At 61.3% G+C, this 22,026-nt stretch overlaps 2 protein-coding genes across 4 annotated transcripts; one reads left to right on the forward strand and one right to left on the reverse strand.

Moving 5' to 3' along the window:
* Positions 1 to 981: 981 nt before the first annotated feature.
* On the reverse strand, positions 982 to 8,933 carry AKT1S1 (AKT1 substrate 1). Of its 3 annotated transcripts, none has more exons than XM_023650191.2 (5): positions 8,807 to 8,933; positions 4,763 to 5,148; positions 3,580 to 3,657; positions 3,338 to 3,507; positions 982 to 2,016 (listed from the first exon to the last, which is right to left on the reverse strand). In XM_023650191.2, exons 1-5 carry the CDS (start codon positions 8,827 to 8,829, stop codon positions 1,873 to 1,875), a joined length of 801 nt encoding a protein of 266 aa, XP_023505959.1. In that variant the 5' UTR covers positions 8,830 to 8,933; the 3' UTR covers positions 982 to 1,872. The 3 variants fall into 3 exon arrangements, with proteins under 3 accessions (XP_023505959.1, XP_001493241.2, XP_005596470.3); XM_001493191.6 differs by lacking the exon at positions 8,807 to 8,933 and adding an exon at positions 8,340 to 8,434; XM_005596413.4 differs by lacking the exon at positions 8,807 to 8,933 and adding an exon at positions 7,817 to 7,967.
* Positions 8,934 to 8,961: 28 nt separating this feature from the next.
* TBC1D17 (TBC1 domain family member 17) lies at positions 8,962 to 21,989 on the forward strand. Its single transcript, XM_023650188.2, has 17 exons — positions 8,962 to 9,514; positions 10,052 to 10,150; positions 10,374 to 10,448; positions 14,735 to 14,858; positions 15,619 to 15,826; positions 16,259 to 16,370; positions 16,499 to 16,657; positions 17,050 to 17,178; positions 17,259 to 17,362; positions 17,936 to 18,030; positions 18,438 to 18,554; positions 18,650 to 18,750; positions 18,828 to 18,927; positions 20,211 to 20,308; positions 20,443 to 20,559; positions 21,086 to 21,172; positions 21,249 to 21,989. The coding sequence occupies exons 1-17, from the start codon at positions 9,494 to 9,496 to the stop codon at positions 21,453 to 21,455; spliced, it is 1,953 nt and encodes a 650-aa protein (XP_023505956.2). The 5' UTR covers positions 8,962 to 9,493; the 3' UTR covers positions 21,456 to 21,989.
* Positions 21,990 to 22,026: the final 37 nt, after the last annotated feature.

Raw genomic sequence — 22,026 nt, forward strand, 5'->3', positions numbered from 1 at the left:
ACATGTAAATAACTTGTAACAGCGTTTGGGTGTCAAAGCACATGATCCATAACCAATCTATAAATGAAAATTGGGGTGAGTTTATTCTGAGCCAAAGGTGAGGACCATATAGCCCGGGGCCTTCCTTCCCCAAGGAGGGAAGGGCACGAAAGAAGTGGGGTGTACAAAGTGGTTATATGACCTCAAAGAGCATGTGTCACATACGATTTTTACAATAGCCACGAGACTGCTGTCCGCACAGCAAGTGGTGGACACAGCAGGGTGGCAGGTGTGCTGTCTCGAGCTAGGTGGTCACAGGTGAGCTGGGTGGTCACAGGTGAGCACAGCAATCAGTTCCTAGCCTAAGGAGAGATGCTTATCCTTGAGGAAATGCCAATGTGGGGGCAAGTTGCATCTTTATCTTAAGGGCTTTTGTCTCGCCATAGGAAATGCTGAAAGCAGAAATACAATGCGTGCTCAACGGCCACGTCAGGCCCTTTTGGAAAAACAAAGTCAGGCAGAATTAGGTTTACACCCAATGGCTTCTTCATATACTCCAATATATCCTATTGCCTGCCGTTTCTATTTGTCAGGGCGCTAGTTTGCCCTGTTTAATCTTGTCCATCGTTTACCGTTGGCCTGACCCAGCCCTAACTTCGGGCCAGGTCGCCGTTCTCTGACCTCCACCCTTATATTAGAGGGGAAACTCGCGGCCTCAATCGCAGGCTCCCGGCTTTGCTTGGGTTCACGTGCTCTCAGGAGACGGATTCCTTAAAGACCAACTCCGATTACAACTCTGTCCCCCCAACCCCCCGCCAAGACTGGAGCTCCACGGTCACACAGGGCTGGCACTGTCCCTCCTGCCCCGTGAATCTCCGTTTTCTTGTCTGTGATTTGGGGACAATAATTCCAACTCCCAGCTTCGCACTGAAAATCAAGGCGATGCTAATCCCTTGGCTTCACAAAATGTTTGTTGAATGAACACCCACAACACACCTCATACTCATTTGCCAGAGGTAAAACTCTTTAATCTCAGAGCGCCCCTCCCAACTTCCGATGCCCACCCCCCACTCTCTCCCCCACACCAGGGCCGGAGAGTGAGGCCCCCTGCCCCCCACCTTGGGTGGACGAGGGCCCTTTAAGGCACCTGTGGGGGTGGGGGGAGAGGGGCGGGAGCTGGTACCGTCCTGGATGCAAGGACGGGCTTCGATTGGCAGGCTGTTGTGGGATGGGACCAATGAGACGGTGTCAGACGCAGGGACAGGACTGGGCCATCCCTGAGGTGGCCCCCTCAGGGACAAGTTGTCAGGACTTGGGCCAAAACGGCCCTAGCCCCAGTAGTGTAAAGAACGTAAATTTAAGGCCACAGGTTAATCCTGGGCGCAGGGGGAGGGTCGGCCACGCCCCCAAGAGGCTGGAGCCAATCAGCCAGTGGGACTAGGGAAGCGCGGACGGTGACTCTGGCGATTGGCCAAACCCTCTGGGCTCGGGCCAATCAAATGAAAGAACTGCCTATTCCCTAGGCTGAAGTGGAGGGCCACCAGCCAATCCTGGGGCCTGGCTGTGCTCTTCCAGGGAAGGAGCCAATGCCGGGGGAGCAAAGCCCTTGTTGCTAGGCAGAAAACGACGGAGGAGACCCGCTCAGGGCTTAGAACTAGCCCCGCCCCGACCGGGGAGCGAGCCAACCCCTTAGGAGAAAGCCTGTCGCCGGGCGGGGCGAGCGGCGATCAGACCCAATCAGGGAGCCGGCTCGGCGCAGGAGGGCGGGGCCGGAGGGCGGTGGGGCCGCCGGGGGCCGGTCCCAGCTCGGGCTCGGATTGGCGGGCCCCGGGGGCGGGGCGGGGGTGTAGTGTGGGCGGGGCGACGCCGGCCGGGCAGCGCGCTCCCGGGGCCTTAGTATTTCCGCTTGAGCTTCTGGAAGTCGCTGGTGTTGAGCCGCGGCCGCGGCAGGTCCCCGAAAACCTGGGTGTCCTCGGCCTCTCGCAGCACCAGCGCGCGCATGCTCGCCGCGATGCGGTCCAGGTCGGGCGAGGAGGGCTGCGGGCACGGGACGGGGTCAGCAGCGGCTGCGCCCTGGGCCCCTGCGATGCCCAAGGCCCCCTTCACCCTGTCCTGCTCCACGTAGCGTTCTTCTCGACTCGGACACCTCCTCCTCCAGGAAGCCCTCCTGCCCTTCTCCTCCCCTTCTTGGCCTGGACCTATGAGCAGGCACAGCCGCCTGGCCCCCGTCGCTCCAGTTCCTTCTCAACCATCACGGCTGGGTGCACCCAGAGGGCCTGGCATCCCAGGATATGGGACTGGGATTCAGTCACGTTCCCATCAGACCTCTGCCACCGACTAGCTGTCAACAGGGATTTCACTTCCCTAGGCTTCCGTCCCCCCTCCGAAAAACGGGGCTGAGAACGGGGTCTGAGACAGTCAGCACGGTGATCGCTCAAGAAAGGCGACTGTCATCTCACCAGCGCTGTACAGAAAGGATCCCCCTCCGTGTCGGCCTCCACTGGGGAGGGGTCCTGGCATTTTCCTGCAGTCCTAGCACCTAGTGCCACCTCCCTTATAGGCCCGGTCACCCCGAGCCGGCCTGGCCCCCAGCAGAATGGGAGAGGCCAGCGGCAGAGGCTGGACCGGAGCCCAGCACTCAGGCGGTGCCCCGCTTCACAGATCAGCGGCGAGTGCACCAGCAGCAAACAACATAGCAGCAGCCGCTGGACCTGCCAGGTCCAGCGTGTAAACGACAACACGGAGGCATCCTAGGAGGGGGGCCCTGGGCACCCACGGCCTCCTCCCTCGCAGGCTGTAACTCCTTTCTGAAAGGAAGCTGGGTCCCCGTTCCCATTCTGCCCCAAACAGTTAGGCAGAGGTCCCAGGGAAGTGACATGAACTCTCAGTGCCTCGGTTTCCCCTCTGCCTCAGGGAGCTTCAGTGACGGGCAAGGAGGACCCACCCACACCAGCCCAGGACTCCTCATGTAGAGTCGTGTGGGAGGAACAGAGGACAAGGCGGGGGACAACTTCCAGGAGGGGCCAGGAATGTGTGGGGTGGGGATGGAAGGTGCTCCGACCCCTCTGAGCCTCAGGGTCCTCATCTGGAGGGGACACCAGAGTACTTGTGCCTTGCCCGGATTCTATAAATGGAGCTGTTTCTGGAAACGAGAGGAGGTTTTCCCCACAAGGCACTGGGACACGTGATAAGGCTGCAACAGTTAAAAATGCAGGGCTCTGGCCACAGGACCTGCCTCGAGAGAGGGAGGGGAAGAACAACCCCGTGAAGCCAGGCAGCTAGGCCCGAGGGCTTCCTGGAGGAGGCAGCTCTGAGCCCTTCCCGCCACCCCCCCTCCCCTCCTCCCATGTGCCCGCACCTGCCCGTTCTCCTCGTCTGACGATCGCGCTTCCGTCCTCTTCTCCTTGAAGGCCCAGACGGGCACGGACACGGGCAGGGACTTGGCATACTGCTGGGTGGGCAGGGCTGAGGCCGGGGGCACTGAGTAGGTGGGGGGTCCGGCGGGGGTCTCCTCGCTCAGGCTGCCGTCTGGGAGAGAGGGTGGACTTCAGCCTCTGTCCCTGCCTTCGTCCCAGCCCCCCCAGGAGTGGGGACACTCACCATCTGTGCTCTCGGGGTCCGACTCGCAGAAGGGGGGCAGGTCCTGGAGCGTGGCATCCTCGTCCATCACAAAGAGCCCTGTGGACGGCGTGAGAGGCCCCGGCCAGTTGGGTCCCCGCCACACTCCTGTGCCCTGGACTCCAGCATTACCATCGCCTGCCCACTCCCTGATTTGGCCAGGCCCTTGCGAGCCTTAGGGCTTCCAGAATTATCATTCCGTCTGCCTCCAACACCCTCCCCCTGGTCACCGACAGAACCAAATCCAGTTTCTGTCTCTCTCTTACACCCTCAGGTAAAAGCGACTGGCTGGACTGACATGAAATCTGTAAGACTGGTTTAGGAGGAAGTGACTTAAAATACAGGCTGAGAGAAAGGAGGCAATTACGATCTTTGTTTGGCAAATGTGGACCCAGAGGTGAAGTCCCTCGCCCCAGGTCCCACAGCCAACAGCAGCCTCACCAGTATTTGAACCCAGCCCACGGGGCTCCACAGTCTGTGCCCTGAACCCAATTCGGGTTTTCTCCAGCAACAGTGAGGAAACCAGCCATTGTAGTAACAGTAACAAGCAACACATACTTACTGAGCACCACCCCCAAACTCCTACACACTCTTCAAAGCCCTAATGCTACAGTCCAGTCTCTAGGAAGCAGCCAACCTCCAGATTCCCCCCAAACAGCCAGGTGCTCCCTCCCATGGCCGCCTCGGCTGTTGCTTGCATCCCTGACTCCTCTTTAACTCCTATCTTGGTCCTCACAGGCATTAGGCACCCCAGATCTGGGAACAACTCCTGCCCTGCTCATGCTCCCAGCTGAGGAGGCCCCTTCCCACCCCACGGCTTCCACAAGACACTGCCCCCTGTCAGGACACTAATTCCTTGGCAGACTGGCTGTCCCTCGAGAAAAGGGCCCGAGCTGGCTTTGGGTCTGTGCCCAGCACCTCCCAGCACAGAGCTGACCCCAGGACACAGCGTCAGGAAAACCGAGGCTCAGAGAGGGGAAGTGACTTGCTCAAGGTCACACAGCAGGTCACAGGCCAGCCAACCTGGCCCCCAGCCTCTTTGAGACGGCAGCTTCCACAGAGCAGGACTCAGGGACCAGCAAGTCCTACCCTCCAGGAAAACCTATCACAAAGGCCACTTGCCAAGCCTTGGGCCTCCCCAGCCCCTGCCCACCGCACCTCTCACCTCCGTTATCACTGACGCCCAGCCGCTCCCCAGAGGTCTCGGTCTCCGTGGGCTCGTCCTCGTCCTCCTCATCCTCCTCCCTGGCCAGGGCAGGCCGGGGTGGGCTCCGGGTGGGGCTGGGCGGCTGTGGCGCTGGTGGGGGCACGGGGGGCCGGGCGGCGGTGGCAGCCCTGTGGGCCAGGGCGATGTCGTGGAGGCAGCGGCGGGCAGCCTCGGCGAGGGCCCCACGGCCGTGGGCTGCATAGGCGCAGGGGCCCGGCCGGGGTGGCGGGGGCGGCGCAGCCGTAAGCAGCACCAGCTCCGTGCCCGTCCGGGCCCGGAAGCGCTCGGCAGCCCCCACCACGGCCTCCCACAGCTCCTCGGGGCGCCCCGATGCCATCCGCGCCCTGTGGGGCAGAGCAGGACATGGGGGGCTGAGGCTTGGCGGACCACGCCACCCCACCCAGCCCCGTGTCCACCTGTCCTGGCTGCGCTCAGCATCTTCCCCCAAACCCGAGACTCCCCCGGGGCCTCCTCCACACCCAGACCTTGGGGCGCCATCCTCAACCCCGAGCCCCATCGCTCCCGCCCTGCCTCGTCCACACAGCCCCGGTCTCTCCTCTTGGCTCTGCCCTGTCCAAGAGGGGAGCCACCAGCCACATGCGACTGAGGAGCACTTGAGATGTGGCCGGTCCAAAACGAGAGGTTCCGGGAGTGTGAAATCCACACGGGGTTTTGAAGACTCGGCGCAAAAAAAGGAGGATGTGGAATAGCTCATTAGCAATCTGAGGGCGTTTCCGTGTGGAAATGACATCTGAGCTACACCGGCCAAATAAAATGTATAGGGAAGTGCACTTCATCTGTTCTCCTTGTACTTTTTTAATGTGGCTTATAGGAAATCTGAACTTAGATGTGTGGCTTGTCCGACAATTCTCTTGCATGCTGCTGCCCCGGACCACCCCATCCCACCCACCACCCCCACCTCCCAGCCACCGGCCTGGCCCCTTAGGGGGCCTTCCACACGCGGCCATGACCCTGCCTCTCCCCAGCACCCCCAGGACAAGGTCACAGCCCCTTGGCCTGGCAGTAAAGGGCCTGCGTGGTCTGGCCCTGCCCCAGCCTCACGGCCTTCTCCACTTCTGAGGCCTGAGGCCTTGGGTGAGGGCGGTCCCCCTACACCCTACACCCGGACCACTTGTTCTCCATTTACCTGTCACTCTCTTGCTCAGGCTAGTGCGTAAGCAGCCCCCCAGCCCGGGACTCCCACAAAGTCTGAGCGACCCCCATTCTAGCACATGTCCCTCTGGGGAATGCTGTCTAGACCACGTCCTTCTCCCCAGCTGGTGTGGGAGCCTCCAAGGGCAGCCTGTCGATTGTCTCCGAGCCACTGCCCCAGCCCAGCACGTGGCCGGCCTCGGAGAGCAGCCAGAGCAGAACATGCCATTCGAGCTGCCCTCTGCGCCTGAGCTCCAGCCGTGAAGCTTTTGGGCTTCTTACGAGACCCTGGGCCTGCAGCTCCTCCGGACGTCTCCCTGGATCACCCAGGATGGGCCAGGTGCCTTCCCAAGACCCGCAATGCCCTGGGCTACCTCCATTACAGCTCATGTCACTGAGCTCGTGACAGCTGTACCTCCATCTGCCTCCTCCATCAGACTGTGGGCAGCCCGAGGTCAGGGATCTGTGTCCCTAGGATAGGTCAGCCCTAAGCAGACAATGCTGGAGGCATCTCCTTAGGATGTGAGACGAGCAAGGGGCAAGGGAGCTGACTTCAGGCCCTGACTGTCTTCAAACGCGCTGTGTGACCTTGGACCATTCACTGGCCCTCTCTGTGCCTCACTTTCTCTCCCTTGTAAAACAGAGTGGTTGAGCCAGGGCTGCTGGGCAGCTGAGGACCCTCCTTGGGGAGGCAGTAGGCACCCCATCACTCAAGGGATCCAAGCAGAGTTGTGACCCAGCCCGCCAGGGTCGTCGTAGTTTGATTTCCTCTGCAACTCATGATCCCAGAAGCCAGTGCTGGCTGAACACCTACTCGGTGCAGGGACTCTGCACCTGTCACCTCCCCTCCTTCTAGCCCCCTAAGGTGGGGGCTGCTCCCTCACAAGCGAGACAACAGAGGCTCATGGGGCACAGAGCCACAGACAGCAGCACCGCTCCCGACAGACCCCGAGGCAGGTTCATCCCACACCTCCCTCGAGCCAGGCAGGGCCCCGAGTGTGTCTTCAACATCCTCATCGCACCGTCTCACCAACCCGGTGAGGGAGCAGCTATCGCCCCACCTGGATCTGGATGCAGAGCCTGTTCTGAATCCCGACTGCCATCCCCTCTCCTTTAGGAGGAAAGATTTATAATCTCCTAGTCCGGATGGGGAAAGCGAGGCCCAGAGAGCTCAGGGCACTGGCTAGAAGGCACACAGCCAGAAAGGGCACCAGTGGGGCTGAATCTGCTAACTGCCCGACTCCAAACCCCACAGAACTGGGGGGCGCTCAGGGTCTCACAGCCACTCCTGGGCTCACCCCCAGTTCATGAAAGAGGAAACTGAGGCTCAGGGCGGGGAAACGACTGGTCTGAGGTCGCACAGCCCAGCAGAGCCAGACCTGGCGCTCTCACTTCCTTGGGACGCTAGGCTTGAACTCCTCTCTGTCCTGATCTTAGAGGAGCCACAGGGCTGAAAAGCGTGAAACGGGAGGGTCCCCCACCTCAAAGAGGAGGCAGGGGCCAAAAAGAGGAGGGCATCAGGCAGGCCTCTCTGGCAAGGCCTGGGGGCTCTCTGGAGTTGGTTACCCACCCGGAGAGAGCCAAGACCTGGGGACTCCTCCCGCGCCTTCAGCTCCTGGAGGAAGTCCTGCATCCTCCAAGGAACTGAGAGATGGAGCCCCCCCTCAGTGCAGGAACTTAAGATGAGGGAAAGGAGGAGGTGAGACCTGTCCCCGCGGGAGGGGGATGGGGGGTAAGGAGACTGGCCTCTCAGGATGCAGTGAGGAGGGGAGGGGAGGAAACTGAGCCCAGGAAGAGGCGAGGAAAGAGGGTGAGCGCCCCACTGAGTGAGGGATGCTGGTGAAGCCCCCCTCCCATCACCTGTCAAACTGGAACTGGCCCCCTACTCGCAGATGGGAGGAACGCGAGGATGCGCCCCGGGGCCGGAGCCGGGGTGACTGTCTGGGGTCTTTCTCCCCCGCTCAGAGACCTCCCCACCTCGGCCAGGGGTCCAGGGAGGACCCACTTCTCCAGGATGAAAACAGGAAATCCCGCCCAGGTGGGGGCCCAGGACCGGAAGTCCCGCCTTTGGACGGGTGAGGGGCACCCCGAGGCCCCCCAAGCAACCCCCCGACCCTGCGGACATGGTCCACGGCCAAGGGGAGGACCCCAGTGGGTCTGGAGGCTGGAGGACAAGGCTATCGAGGATTTGCCTCGGGTCAGACACGACGATGCCTACGGGAGACCCCTTTCCAGCGCTCCGCGTAGCGTCGCTGGGCGATCTCTGCCCTCTGATCTACGCAGGCCACTCCCCTCCCAGGAGCCGCTCGCCCTCCCAGCGCCCCTCTCCTCGGGACGGCCAAATCCTCCCCACACCGCGCTTCACAACGCCGCCTCCACTCACGTGCCCGGAGCCAGCATGGCCGGCCCGGCGCCGTCGCCGCCCGCAAAAGACATGGCGGGACCTCGCGTCACTTCCGCGCGGCTGGCCCCTCCCCACCGCCACGCCCCGCCTCCCTGATCCGAGCCGCCCGAGACCAAGATGGCGGCCGCGGGGCTTCCCGGGGCCACCGCGGGGCAAAGGTGACAGCAGGGCGCCCATAAGAAAGATGGTTGAAAGAAAGGCTTCAGCTTGCCCGGAAACAAGCCTAGACCATCAGGATTTGCCCCTAAGAAATATGGCCGCCCACACTCGCCCACTTCGGACCACCGTAAACTAAGCCAAGAGACCTGAGGTCCCTCACCCGTCATCAACCTCTCCCACAGAAGGGGAGGAAAGCATTTCCCGTTGATGACACGGCAGCCAGCGGGCATCATTTGCCCATAAAGTATATGGGCTCCCCGTCTCTCCAGCCTATCCCCCTTCAGTACCAAGGCTGGCAAAGATCCAACATGGCAGCCTTTCCTGCTTCGGGTTGCCCAGTTTCAACATGGCGGCGCAGGCCGCTTGCTCCCCAGGGTGACTCAGGAATTCGTCTGGAACGGCTTCGTTCTCGGGGATACTGACGGCTTCATCCCGTTAACCCGAGTCCCTCAGCGCCTCTTGTGACGTACAGCTCCTCTCACCTTTTCTTTTATCCGTTTCTCTTTTCCAGGACCCTCCCCCACCCCGCCCTGGAGCGCCCCGCACAGAGATGGGACTGCCCCGCATTAACATGGCCGCAGCGGACCGGCCTTAGCCGTGCCCTTGAGCAAAATGGCATCTCTTTGGCTTCGATGCCAGTACACAATATGGAGAAAAAGTAGGCGTTTCCGAGGGAGCATGAGCGAGGGGGTGGAGCTCTTGGACTCCTTGTTTACTTCGTGGTGACGGCCACAGCACTGCGCTTGCGCACTCTTGCCGGCCCGCTCCACCCTTGGCGTCTGTGCCATGTGACTTCAACCCTCGTGCTTCAAGTTCAACCACCCGATTCTGAAAGATGGTTACACCCACTCCCGTCCCAGAACAGGCAAGGGCGCGACCACTGTCACGGCTTGAGGGGAGTCTCCCATCCGGATGTGACCGCATGTTGACCCGGAAAAGGAGGGGGCCGGGGCAGTGGGGCCCGGGCCGCAGCTATGGAGGGAGCCGGTTACAGGGTAAGCAGTGTGGACGGGTTCTTTCGCTTCTGTCGATGCGCAGCGCCCCACTCCGGTGGCCAGCTTCTCCCTCTGGCCGTGCCGGGGTCCTGGGAGGCCGGCAGCTCCTTAGCAAACACACCATTCCCCTATAAACGCGCTGTCAGCCTCCCCTCCGCTGCCCTAGGGAGACCCTATCTTTTAGCCCCGCCCTCGGGGCTGCTGTGATGCTCTTCTGGGCCCTGCCCCCTTCGGAATTTACTGCCCCCTTCTCCCCCTCCCTCCTTCTCCCCCTCTGCCCCCTCTCCACCACCTAGCCCCCAACGCATGGCTGTCGTAGAGGCTTCACCACTCGGGGCCCCATCCCTTCGGTAAGCGTCCTCTGGGCCCCGCCCCTTGGGGATAGCTCCTCCCCCGGGCCAGCTCCCATTGGCTCCCTCCAGGGCCACGCCCCCGGGGGGGGTAGCTCCTCCCGGGCCCCGCCCCCTTATGGTAGCTCCTCCCCGCGCCCGCTCCCATTGGCCCCGGGCCCCGCCCCTCACCGGCTCCCGCCTCCAGGTGGTGTTTGAGAAGGGCGGCGTGTACCTGCACACCAGTGCCAAGAAGCACCAAGACCCGGACTCGCTCATCGCGGGCGTCATCCGCGTCGTGGAGAAGGTGGGCCGGCAGGGAGCAGAGCTCGGGCAGGCCCGGAGCGGGATGGAGGCGGCCTCTATAGGAGCGTGGGGCCTGGAAGTCAGCGATGCGACCTCAGGAAGGCTGGGTGTGCGGACTAGAGGCGGGAGGGGGGGGGCGGGGGGGGGGCTTCGTAAGGCTGAGGGTCCAGAACGGGGAAGGAGTTTGGAGGGGAGCTCCTCTAACCCCTCCCTCCTTCCTTCAGGACAACGATGTTCTCCTGCACTGGGCTCCTGTAGAGGAGGCTGGAGATTCCACCCAGATCTTCTTCTCCAAGAAGGTAGGCTTCCCTCGCCTCCCCCCTCACTTCTTGCGTTTTTCTGGATCCAGGCAGTGGAAGGCAGTTGAAGGACCTGAACAATCCCAGACCTCCCCTAGGGGCGTGTGTGATCCTGGCTGGGAGCTCGTGCCTTTCTAGCCCCCTCCTCTCTGTTTAATGGGGCTGAAGATGCCCCTTCGTAGAAAGCAAGCAGACACCCCAAGATCCGTGGCCCTGGGGACTGCTGCCCTCTCACCCCTTTGCTTCTTGGGAGAGCCCCGCCAGGTTGCATCCACGGGCTGTCAGCCCGTAAGAACTTGAAGGGGTGTGGCATCTCCTCTGGGCCAGTCCTGCCATCATGTCCGGAGGGGGAACAGGACCTAACTGAGGCTGCTCACTCCCCTGTGCCAGGACCCTTCCTCCCCCTGTACAGGATCTTGTTACCAGATGCCTCCTGAGGCCTCCTCTGCTGGGACCCAGAGATGAGTCCAACCCAGACCCTGCCTAAGCCCTCATCCCCATTCCCTTTTTGAGAAAGTGAGGCACAATGAGAGGAAGCCCAAAAAAGTTAGGAGCTGTTGGAACTTGGGTTGGAACCCAGACGCTCTGCTTCCAGAGCCCCGCCTCTTCCCCGGGGAGCACACGTTTGGGCTGGGACTCGAGAGATATGGGGATGGGAGGGTGTTTCAGGGGTGGCATGGGTAAGTGTGTTGCCAGGCATGGGGGGAAGTGGTGTGCTCTGAACAGGGGTTTGCTGGGAAGGTGGCTGGGCCTGAAGTGCTGGGCTGAGCAGCTCCGACCCTGTCCTGGGGCCCTTGGGAAATGTGGGAGGAGAAGGATGTGGGTGTGGACTGCCCCTTTGGGGGTCATGTGAGAGGTGGACCAAAGGATGGAGTGGACGGAGATTGGAGGCTGGGAGGTCAGGGAGGAGGCCGGTGTGAGGGATCAGGGAGAGAAGAAGGAGCCTCAGCTGGGGCTGTGGGGTCAGATGATCTGGGGGGGCGGGGCACAAGTGGAGATTCCGAAGAAGCAGTCAAGATCCTGAGTTTTCACTAACTTCGCAGGCAACCTGAGTGCCTTTCTTGAGAATACTGCTGTCCTCCTTGACACTCTGGTTTTCAAATAACAGAAACCCACTGAGACGAGCTTCAGCGGAAAGGGCACATATGCATTCAGGATATACTCAGCTCCAAGGAACACAATACCCGGCTGACGGGTTAGGCAAACAGCTTGTTTCTTTCTTTCTTTCTTTCTTTTTTTTTCTTTGCTGAGGAAGATTTGCCCTGAGCCAACATCTGTTGCCAGTCTTCCTATTTTTGTGCATGAGCCACTACCACAGCATGGCTGCCAACAGATGAGCAGTGTAGGTCCGTACCCGGGAACCAAACCCAGGCTGCCAAAGTGGAGTGCACCAAACTTAACCAGTAGGCCACTGGGGCTTACCCAGAAGTTTCTCTTATCTCACGAGACTCCAAGAGGTGTGGGACTGCCTGCCTTGGTTGATGACATCAGGGCCTGGGTCACTGGGACCCTGCCTCTCTTGTCCCAGTGGCCTTTGAGTGACTGTTTCACCTCCAGCCATTGCATCTGCCTTTTATGGCAGGAAGAAGGGGGCAAGCAGGGTGACAATCACATATGTCTTTCTCATCAGGGAAAGCAAGAGATTTCCCGGAAGCCATCTATAGCAGTTAGGAGTTGCATTTGGCCATGCGTAATAGAAATAGGAATATCAGTGGCCTAAGCAAGATAGAAGCTCATTTCTCTTCTATTAAAAAACCCGGAAGTCAGCAGTACAGGTTCACAGGTCATCAACAACCCAGTTTCCTTCCATCTTTGCTCTGCCATCCTTAGCATGTGGCATCCATCCTCAAGGCTGCCTCTTGGCCCAGAAGGGCTGCTGGAGCTCCAGCCTTTTGGATTGTTTTTGCCTGCTCTGTATGTGTGTTGCAGCTTGGCCAGGGAGCTCTGCTCATCACGATTACTCAAGGAAGCGTGCCGCTAGAGCAGCCACCATCTTAAAAGTTGCCATTCGTTGTGGCAGAGGGAAAGAGAGCTCTAGAGGTCTTGTCCTCACAGTTAAACAGTCCATCTTGGAAGTGATATGTCCCTTGGCCAGAACTAATTGCACGGCTCCACCCAACCAGTTGGATTCTGTGAGCTGTGATCTTGCCATGTGCCCAAGAAACAGAGAGCTGCAAGTATCTGATAAACAGCACTATTAACTATCGTTACACTGTGTAAACGTTGATGAAATGGTTGAATCCTTCATGTCACCAAACACAAAGGGCAGAGGTGGCTTTGCCAGGGCTGGTTCGGCAGCTGTGTGGACAGGTGTCCCTGGCTCTCCTTGGCCGTCCCCTCATGGCCCTAGTTGGCTGCCACAGCTCCAGACACCATGTCGTCCCCCAACAGCACCCAAAGGCTAGCCCGAATAGAGTGTTCTCTCCTGCAGCTGCCTTTTGATCAGAAATCTCCCTTCCTCGAGTGCCCCACAGATGTCCTGTCAGCTCCCAGTGGCCAGGGTGGGGTCCCTAGGCCACTCAGAGCTGCAGGGGAGGCTGGGTGAGCAGATATTGGGAGAGCTCCACATCTGCGGTGGGAGGGCCTCTCATCTTGGAAGTAGCAGCAGAAATGGCTGTTGGGTAGCCCCACAGCCTGGGCCTTCTGGCTTCATTGCGGGAGTCACAGATCATGCCAGTTGCTTTCAGCCATAAGAGATTAAACACAAAGAAGCGGAGGCTTAGAGAAGTTGTACAAGGGCTGGAGGAACAGGCCTGACGCTGCAGAGCTGACCTGCCAGGGGAGCTGCCACCATTGTCAAAACAGGGGTGGTGGGGAAATGGGACCGTCATTGGAGCTGTCCAGTTCAAGAACACACCAAAGCCGCTGCTCGGCCCCCACAAAGCTAGTGACCAGGCGCTGGAAGACTGGGCTGGCCCCCTGACGGCCCCAGTTTCCTCTCTGTGTGCGAGAAGATGAAGACAGAGATGTCTCCTTGCTCGTCAGCCTAACACAGCCAAAGGGCAGGAAGTGGCCCTTACCTGGTTCCCACTTTCCGGATCTGAGTGCATCTGATTGGTAGACTCTATCCTGTGTCTGGAACTCTGGCTGCAAGGGAGTCTGGGAAATGTAGTTTTCAGCTTTCTGGCCTTTGCCATAGGGGAGGGGACACCAGCCTGGGAATGGACTCACCGTTGCCACAGTCCTCACACACTTTGTCCCCTCCCTGTCCTCCCGCATGGCCCGTGGCCAGCACTGTGGCCTTTACTGCACTCTGACCCTCTGCCCGGTTCCCCTGAATCTGCCCAGCAGGCCGCTGAGCTCAGGACCCGGCAGCCACCGCCAGCCCCGAGCTGGGCACCTGGTGATTTTCATACCGACCTGGGAGGCGGCTACTTTTTTTTTTATTGAGATAGAATTCACTGACTGTAAAACTCAATTTTATGGTAAAATTTAAAATTTCCCTAGTGTATTTAGCCCAATGGTTTCTAGTATTCACAAGGTTTTGCAACCATCACCACTGTCTAATTTCCAGAACGTTTCATCATCCCAAAGGAAGCCTGTACCCATTAGCAGTCGCTCGCTCCCCAGCCCCCTCCCCCAGCTCCTGGCGACCACCGATCCATTGTCCGTCTCTCTAGATTTGTTTATCCTGGACGTTTTGTATAAATGGAATCCTCTAATGCGTGGTTTCCTGTGACAGGCTTCCTGACTTAGGGTGCTGTAAAGTCCGTCTGCGTTGTACCATCTCTCAATGCTTCATTCCTTTTCTTTGCTCAGTAATATTTCATTATGTGGCTAGACCACGTTTCTTTTTTTTCTGTCAACTTGGCGGCCAGCTGGGCTCTCTCTGCGTCTTGCCTGTTATGAACCGTCCCGTTCATAACTGTTATGAATGGTCCCGGTTTCTCTGCGTCCCCACCCACACTTGTCATTCCCTGTCCTTATTCTAGCCGGCCCAGGCTATGTGAAGTGGGTTCAGATTCGACCTGCGCTGGTGACTCCCGACCACTTCCTTTAAGCACCATGACCTCGGGCAGTCTGGCTGCAGAGCACCGTGGCTCCTGCTTAACTCTCTGCTCCTGACGTGGGGTGTTTTGGTTAGAGCCACCATGAGACTTGGCTTTGAGTCCTGGCCCGGTCCCAGTCCCTGGCTGTGCAGGGTGACCCGAAGCAAGTGCTGTGCTCTCTTTGTGCCTCAGTTTCCCTCTTTGTTCAATGGGGCTACCTTCCAGGGTGGCCTCGCAGCTCAAATCTAGAAACTCTGAAGCCACAGCCCCCTCACTCTTTTCCTTTCTTCCCCCAAGGACGCCAGCGGGAGTGATTCCTGCACCTCGGAGGAGGAACCAACCTTTGACCCCGGCTATGAACCCGACTGGGCCGTCATCAGCACCGTGCGGCCCCGGGCCCGCCACTCAGAGCCCACGAGAGGTGGGCTGAGCGGTGCCCCAGGGGCGGGTGGAGGGAGACAGGTCTCACCCTCAGGGTCACGGCTGCACGGGCTCTGCGGCCCACAGTCAAGATGGCCACCCGGCACTGGCCTTCCTGTCGCCGGAGAGCAGATGGGATGCAGGCCCATCCCTGGCCCAGGACGTCTCCGGGGTGTGCAGCCTCCCCCGTCCCGCTGGGCTTCCTGATTGGCTGTGGGCATTCTCCCCCATGAGTCCTGCCACTGAAGCTTTCCAGGCCGTGCGGGCACCAGGTGCAGGGTGATTGGGCCACCCTGGAGTCACACCAGGTGCTGGGGGCACCAGGGGAGGCACCCATTAGGGGCTGGGGAAGCCTCCAGGGACAGGAGCCTGGCTCCGAGGGACACTTGGAGTTTTCTGTCCCGACTGAGAACAGCCCAGGCCAGGCCAGCGGACGGGGCGTGTGTCGCAAATCACAGACTTTAGCTGTGGCTCGAGTGTGGGGTCTGCAGTGCAGGGAGGGTGGGAGGGGAGGCGGGCAGGAGGCAGGGGACAGGTGAGGGGCCTCTGGTGAGGGCAGCCGGGGGCAATTCTGGAGCAGGCACATGTCCCCCCGGCTCCCTGCCTGATTGATAGATTCGGTTGTGTTTCCAAGGAAACGGGAGGTGACCTAGAGCTCCCAGAGGGGGCCTGGGGCTGGCTCAAGGTGGGGGTGGGCTCACAGAGCCGACGGTGCCCCCTCGGGCTCTTCCCCAGCTCCTGACACTGCGCCCTCCCCGCAGGTGCGGAGCCCAGCTCCCCCCGGGGCTCCTGGGCCTTCTCCGTGAGTCTGGGGGAGCTCAAGTCCATCCGCCGGTCCAAGCCGGGCCTCAGCTGGGCCTACCTGGTCCTGGTGACCCAGGCCGGAGGCTCGCTGCCCGCCCTGCACTTCCACCGCGGGGGCACCCGAGCGCTTCTCCGCGTCCTCAGCCGCTACCTGCTGTTGGCCAGGTGAGCCTTCTGCCAGCGCCCGCTCTGTCCCTCCACGGCTGCAGCCTGGCCCCAGGGCCATGAGAGACACAACTGAGACGGATGTAAAGCAGGACAGGCTAACTGCCAAGGCCAAGGGGACTTTGGTTTCGGCCAGGACCCGAGCCCTGGGGTGGTGGAAAGAACCGCTCTTTTTCCGAATTGGTGGCACTCTCTGGGCCCCCAGCAGCCCCACTGGATGGAGAGATCCCAGCAGCATCCCATGGCCCCTCGCTGGCCAGGCCAGCCCTGGGTCGTGTGCCCGGCTGGGGTCCAGCTCTGGTCACAGGCCCAAGGGGAGGGATTCCTAAGGGGTGGGACGCTGCCACTGAAGGGGGCGGGAACCCAGGTGGGGCGGCCTGGACCGCGCAGGACGCAGGCCCCACCTGAGTGTCACCGCGGTCTGCTCCCCAGCTCCCCGCAGGACTCCCGCCTCTACCTCGTCTTCCCGCACGACTCCTCGGCCCTCTCCAGCTCCTTCCACCAGCTCCAGCTCTTTGACCAGGACAGCTCCAACGTGGTGTCTGTGAGTCCCAGGGCCAGCGGAGGCGGGGGTGGGGCGTGGAGGGGCGGGGCGGGCAGCGCAGTGGGCGGGGCCTGGAGGGGTGGGGCAGGTGGAGGGGCGGGCTGTGACGCCCCCGGCCCTGTCCCCAGCGCTTCCTCCAGGACCCCTACTCCACCACCTTCGGCGGCTTCTCCCGAGTGACCAACTTCTTCCGGGGAGCCCTGCAGCCACATCCGGAGGGGGCGTCCCCCGACCTTCCTCCGCCCCCCGAGGACGAGCCCGAGCCTGGGTTCGAGGTCATTTCCTGTGTGAGTATCAGGGTGGACCCCACTGTTTTCTGGGTGTCACCTTGGGCACGTGGCTGCATCTCCCTGGGTCTCAGTCTCCTCAGTAAAATGGGGATAGGAATGGCATCTTTCTCTTCGGGTTGCTGAGTGACTTTGCGGAAAGTGCTCACAGCCTGTGTGCCTGGGACCTGTTATTTCTGGGAGGCCTTTCCTGACTTGGAGGTGACTTTGTCATTGACCCAGCGATGGAGACGCTTCCCACCCTGAGCGTTAAGCGTCTGTTGCGCTATGAGGGGCTCTGAGCTGCCGTGGACGGCGCCTGGGAGGAGGCTGGGGAGTGCTGTGGGGTCCCCCCAAGACAGGAGCCCAGCAGGCCGGCCCAGCCCCCGGCTCACTTGCCTTGTGTCCCGCAGGTGGAGCTGGGGCCGCGGCCGGCCGTGGAGCGGGCGCCTCCGGTCACGGAGGAGGAGTGGGCCCGCCACGTGGGCCCCGAGGGCCGCCTGCAGCAGGTCCCGGCGCTGAAAGCCCGCATCTTCTCAGGGGTGAGGTGCCGAGTGGGTGGGGAGGCCTGGGCAGGGGTGGGGGAGGCCCCGCTGAGCTGCCCGCCCCGCTCTGCCCCCAGGGTCTGAGCCCCGGCCTGAGGCGCGAGGCCTGGAAGTTCCTCCTGGGGTACCTCAGCTGGGAGGGCTCGGCCGAGGAGCACAAGGCCCACATGCGCAAGAAAACGTGAGTGAGGAGTGCGGCCCCCGCCCTGCCAGGCCCCAGCCTCCCGCCTCCCAAGTCCGTTGGAGGTTTTGACCCACAGTGTGTCCCAGTGGCCAGCGTGGCGCCCAGTACCTCACAGATGCACAGAGGGGCTTGCTCCCCAAATGTCGGCTGCCAGCCTGCCGTGTGTGGGGCACCGACCACGCACAGGGGACACGGAGGCACACGGGCCAGGCCCGTCTCCATCACTGTTTGCATCATGGCGCCATACCGTTTCCATGACCCCTGGCGGCGGGCTTCCTAAACCCCTGGGGCCCACCTTGCCTCACTCCTGGTGTACGTTGTGCCCCTGCCTTGTGTCCTGGTCCCGTCCCCCGGTGCTCTCCGTCCCTGGGGGTGACGGACTTTCAACAGAAGCCCCAGGGCGTTCCGTGTTGTACGATGTCAGAAAGGGGAAGCGGGGGCAGTGGGAAGATTGACCGGGGGCTCCGAGGCCGTGACCTGGGCTGAGGGATGAGGCGGTGGGGTGTCCAGGCGCTCCCTGGGTGCCGCCCCGTGGGGTGTCCTCACATCTCGCCTCTCGCCACCACTCAGGGACGAGTATTTCCGCATGAAGCTGCAGTGGAAATCCGTGAGCCCCGAGCAGGAGCGCAGGAACTCGCTGCTGCATGGATACCGCAGCCTCATTGGTGCGCGGGGCCGGGCGGCAGGCGGGAGACAGGCGGTAGACGGGTGGGCAGGGAGGGCCCGGGGAGTCCTTGCCTCTTGGCCTCGCCAAGAGCAGAGCAGGGCCATCCACGAGGAGGGGTGCGGGGAGCCAGGCTCCTTGGGTTCAGATCTGCCATCTGCTCACTGTGAGATCTGGGCAAGGACTTTTACCTCCCTGGGCCTCAGTTTCCCCATCCGTGGGTGGTGGAGTAACGGTCGGTGGCTGGGAGGACGTGGTGAGCTGGGAGCATGAAGCACAGTACCTCACTCGAGAGCCTTCGAGGCGGTCTCTGGAGCAGCCCCCACCCACCTGGGATTTGCCGACGAGAGGGCTGGGAGCTGTGCTGGTGGCCCCGCAGCTTTGTCACCTTTGCGCCCGTCCCTACAGAGAGAGACGTGAGCCGCACCGATAGGACCAACAAATTCTACGAGGGTCCCCAGAACCCCGGGCTGGGCCTGCTGAGCGACATCCTCCTCACCTACTGCATGTACCACTTCGACCTCGGTGGGTGCCGGCCGGGGAGGGGCTGGGGCCGGGCCTTCCCTCCCCTCGGGGTGCGCTGGGGGCCCCAGCTGTGCCCTGACCCCGTGTCCCCCCAGGCTACGTCCAGGGCATGAGTGACCTCCTCTCCCCGATCCTCTACGTCATTCAGAACGAGGTGGACGCCTTCTGGTGCTTCTGCGGCTTCATGGAGCTCGTGGTGAGGCTCGGGGCGGGGGGAGGGAGATGGGCCCCCTCGAGGGCTCGGTCCGTCCTCACTGGGCGCCCCACCCGCAGCACGGGAACTTCGAGGAGAGTCAGGAGACGATGAAGCGGCAACTGGGCCAACTCCTGCTGCTGCTGAGGGTGCTGGACCCGCCGCTCTGTGACTTCCTGGGTATGTCCCTCGGCGGGTGGGCGGCTCCGCTTCCTGTCTCCACTCAGCTTGAGCCCGGGATTGGAAACCGGTTCCTGTGCTCCTGGGGCCGGGACTCCTGCATTCCGGCCTTAAAATTTTTATTCGTTACTTGTTCAACATGAAAAATGCTGGAAATTCAGATAAAGAAAAGACAGTGGAAGCTGCCATTCATGGTATTGCTCTTTTGCGTGCAGATGACGGTAAGGTAACTTATTTGTGAGCGTTTCTCTCCTGAAGTTGAGGATCGCCCTGGGGGAGGGAGGGCGAGCTGGCCCACTTCACTGAAGGGGAAACTGAGGCTTAGGAAGGAAGCACGGGCCGCTTCCGGAGCCCTGGGGCATTAGCTGCCTTCCTGTGTTGTTGACAGTTTTCTAAACCTTCACTCTTACTGGCTGCATGGTGTTCTGTCCATTTTAAGGATGTACCAGACAGGCTGGCCCAGTGGCATAGTGGTTAAGTTCATGTGCTCCACTTTAATGGCGTGGGGTTCGTGGGTTCAGATCCTGGGCACGGACCTACCACCGTTCATCAAGCCATGCTATGGTGGTGTCCCACACACAAAATAGAGGAAGACTGGCAAGAGATGTTAGCTCAGGGCCAGTCTTCCTCAGCAAAAAGAGAAGGCTTGGCAGTGGATGTTAGCTCAGGGCCAATCTTCCTCCCAAAAAGAAAAAAAGAAAAGAAAAAGAAAGGAAAAAAGGATGTACAAGAATAGGTTTAACCTGACCCGCTGGACATTTTATTTGTAGTTTTTCATGGTGATGAGTACAGTCTGGATAATTTCTTTAGTTTAAATTTCAAGAAGTGAAATTGTTTCTAGGGCAGGACATGTTTTTGTAGCTTTTGAAATGTTTGACTCCATCCCTGCTTTCCTGGAAAGTTCCACCAGCTTGCCCTTTTGCCAGCAGCAGACACGAGTGCCAGCTTCCTCACGCCGCCTCCAGCACGGGGTGTTGACTAGGTTTCATTTTTCCCCCGAGTGTTCTGGTGCTTGGGCATCCCTTCCACGGGCGAGTGGAAGCCATGGGACTAGCCCACCTCGTCTGGCAGATGGGATGGGAGACGTTCCTGTCGACAGCGGGCATCCGTGTCTCGGTCTGAAGCCTTCCCATGCTGGCAGGAGTTCCTTCCTTGCCCGGGTGGTGAGGTTCTCACGGCCCCGATGCTGCTTCGAGCGTCACTGTGAACTGAAGTGAGATTGGTGTTGATTGTGAGCTTGCTCTCTGCTGAGCTCCACGCCTCCCACTCCTCTGCCCCTCCAGACTCCCAGGACTCCGGCTCTCTCTGCTTCTGCTTCCGGTGGCTGCTCATCTGGTTCAAGAGAGAATTCCCCTTCCCGGATGTCCTCCGGCTGTGGGAGGTGGGCCAGCCTGTTCGGCTGGGAGGGCAGCGAGGGAGGAGAAATTCACCAGCTATCCTGGGAGGTGGGGGGGGCAGACCTGGGGGGACCTCAGGCAGAGGCTGGGCCGTGACCCCTCCCCCCGGCACCCCTAGGTGCTGTGGACAGGGCTTCCCGGCCCCAATCTGCACCTGCTGGTGGCCTGCGCCATCCTGGACATGGAGCGGGACACCCTCATGCTTTCCGGCTTCGGCTCCAACGAAATCCTCAAGGTGAGGCCCTGGCACCCTCCCGGGTCCCTGCCATCTCCCTGCCCATCCTCACCTGCAGTGGACAGGACACGTCTAGGTGTGAACCCGGAGCCTGGCAGTGTGCCACGCCACGGTCTGTACCTTGCAGTAATAGGTACTTAGAATTGTTGAAAGTACTGCAAACAACTAAGCTGTGAGCACCACGGCCTCATGCATGAGGTGGGGTCTGTTTTCTCCTAGCCCAGCCTTAGCCCTGACTCCAGGCTGTGCCCTCACACTGGTGGAGGGGGGGCGGGGGGGCTGTCCCTCCCCCGGTGCATTACCGCCGCCGGCCGCGGGGTGGAGCTCGGGGCCCTGCCCCTTCACGGGGCCCTGCATCTGTCAAGCAGCCTGAGCCGGCGTGCACCCCCATGCCCCAACTCTACCACGACCCCCAGGGGGCAGCCCGGTCTGTCTTCCTCCGGTGCATCCCCAGCACAGGCAGAGTAGGCGCCCGGGGGTGGTTGAGTGCTCGCCGGCGGGCAGCCTGACCCACCCCCTCCCGCAGCACATCAACGAGCTGACCATGAAGCTGAGCGTGGAGGACGTGCTGACGCGGGCCGAGGCCCTCTACCGGCAGCTGACCGCCTGCCCGGTGAGTCCCGACCCCTCCCGCCAGCCTCCCCGGCCAGCAAACCTCTGACTTCGCTCCCCACCCCCCCACCTTCCAGGAGCTGCCCCACAACGTGCAGGAGGTCCTGGGTCTGGTGCCGCCCGCAGAGCCCTGCAGCCCCTCGCCCTCTGTCTCCCCACTGCCGCTGTCGCCCACCCGGGCCCCACCGGCCCCGCCTCCCCCCGCGGACACAGCAGCGCAACCGGACAGCAGCCTGGAGATCCTGCCGGAGGAAGAAGAGGAGGAGGAAGGCGCCAACTCCTAACCCAGCTCAGCCTGCGGTGGCCTGCCCAGCACAAGCACTTTATCCAGCTCCCGCCCCACGTCCCGGTTCTCCCGGAGGCTGGGGGGGGGGGGGGGGGGGGAGGGGGCCTCCTGCGCCCTCCTGATGAGCTGGTTCCTTTAAGCTGACACTCCGCGTGTCCAGCTGGCCTCGTGTGGGTGGAGGAGGCTGCCACGTTGGCTTGGACCTAGATGGGGAGGGGGTGGTGGCTCATGGTCCCCCTGGCCGCTCTGCGGAACCGACGTCTCACCACATGACCCTGGCCCGGCCGATGAGACGGAAGAGGAGGTCCCTTGGGGGTGACTGGTAGGGGCTTGTGGAGGCAGGACTCCCTTAGCTGCCGGAGCTTGGGGCATTTGGAGGCATGAGGATGGGGTATGGCCACCACCTGGCAGCTGTGCGGGGACACATCCTGGTCCTAACCGAGATGGAAGGGCCTGCAGAGCTGCGCGCACTCTGGGGACCCAGCCTGCCACTTCTTGTTACGTGAGAAAAATAAACTCGTGTTTAACCCACTGTCGGTCGGGCTTTCTGTTACTTGCGTCAGGACCCC

Source organism: Equus caballus, chromosome 10 (genome assembly GCF_041296265.1).
Source record: "Equus caballus isolate H_3958 breed thoroughbred chromosome 10, TB-T2T, whole genome shotgun sequence".
NCBI lineage: Eukaryota > Metazoa > Chordata > Mammalia > Perissodactyla > Equidae > Equus > Equus caballus.

What these genes read in the sequence shown, in the direction of transcription:
- AKT1S1 (XM_001493191.6), bottom strand. Translation starts at nt 8,392, where the DNA reads ATGTCTTTTGCGGGCGGCGACGGCGCCGGGCCGGCCATGCTGGCTCCG. An exon ending in GGGCGTCAGTGATAACGGAG is followed by an intron (nt 3,658 to 4,762) that starts GTGAGAGGTGCG and finishes CGCCGTCCACAG; the next exon opens with GGCTCTTTGTGATGGACGAG. An exon ending in GGACCCCGAGAGCACAGATG is followed by an intron (nt 3,508 to 3,579) that starts GTGAGTGTCCCC and finishes CCTCTCTCCCAG; the next exon opens with ACGGCAGCCTGAGCGAGGAG.
- TBC1D17 (XM_023650188.2), top strand. Translation starts at nt 9,494, where the DNA reads ATGGAGGGAGCCGGTTACAGG. An exon ending in AGATCTTCTTCTCCAAGAAG is followed by an intron (nt 10,449 to 14,734) that starts GTAGGCTTCCCT and finishes TCTTCCCCCAAG; the next exon opens with GACGCCAGCGGGAGTGATTC. An exon ending in CCACTCAGAGCCCACGAGAG is followed by an intron (nt 14,859 to 15,618) that starts GTGGGCTGAGCG and finishes CCCTCCCCGCAG; the next exon opens with GTGCGGAGCCCAGCTCCCCC.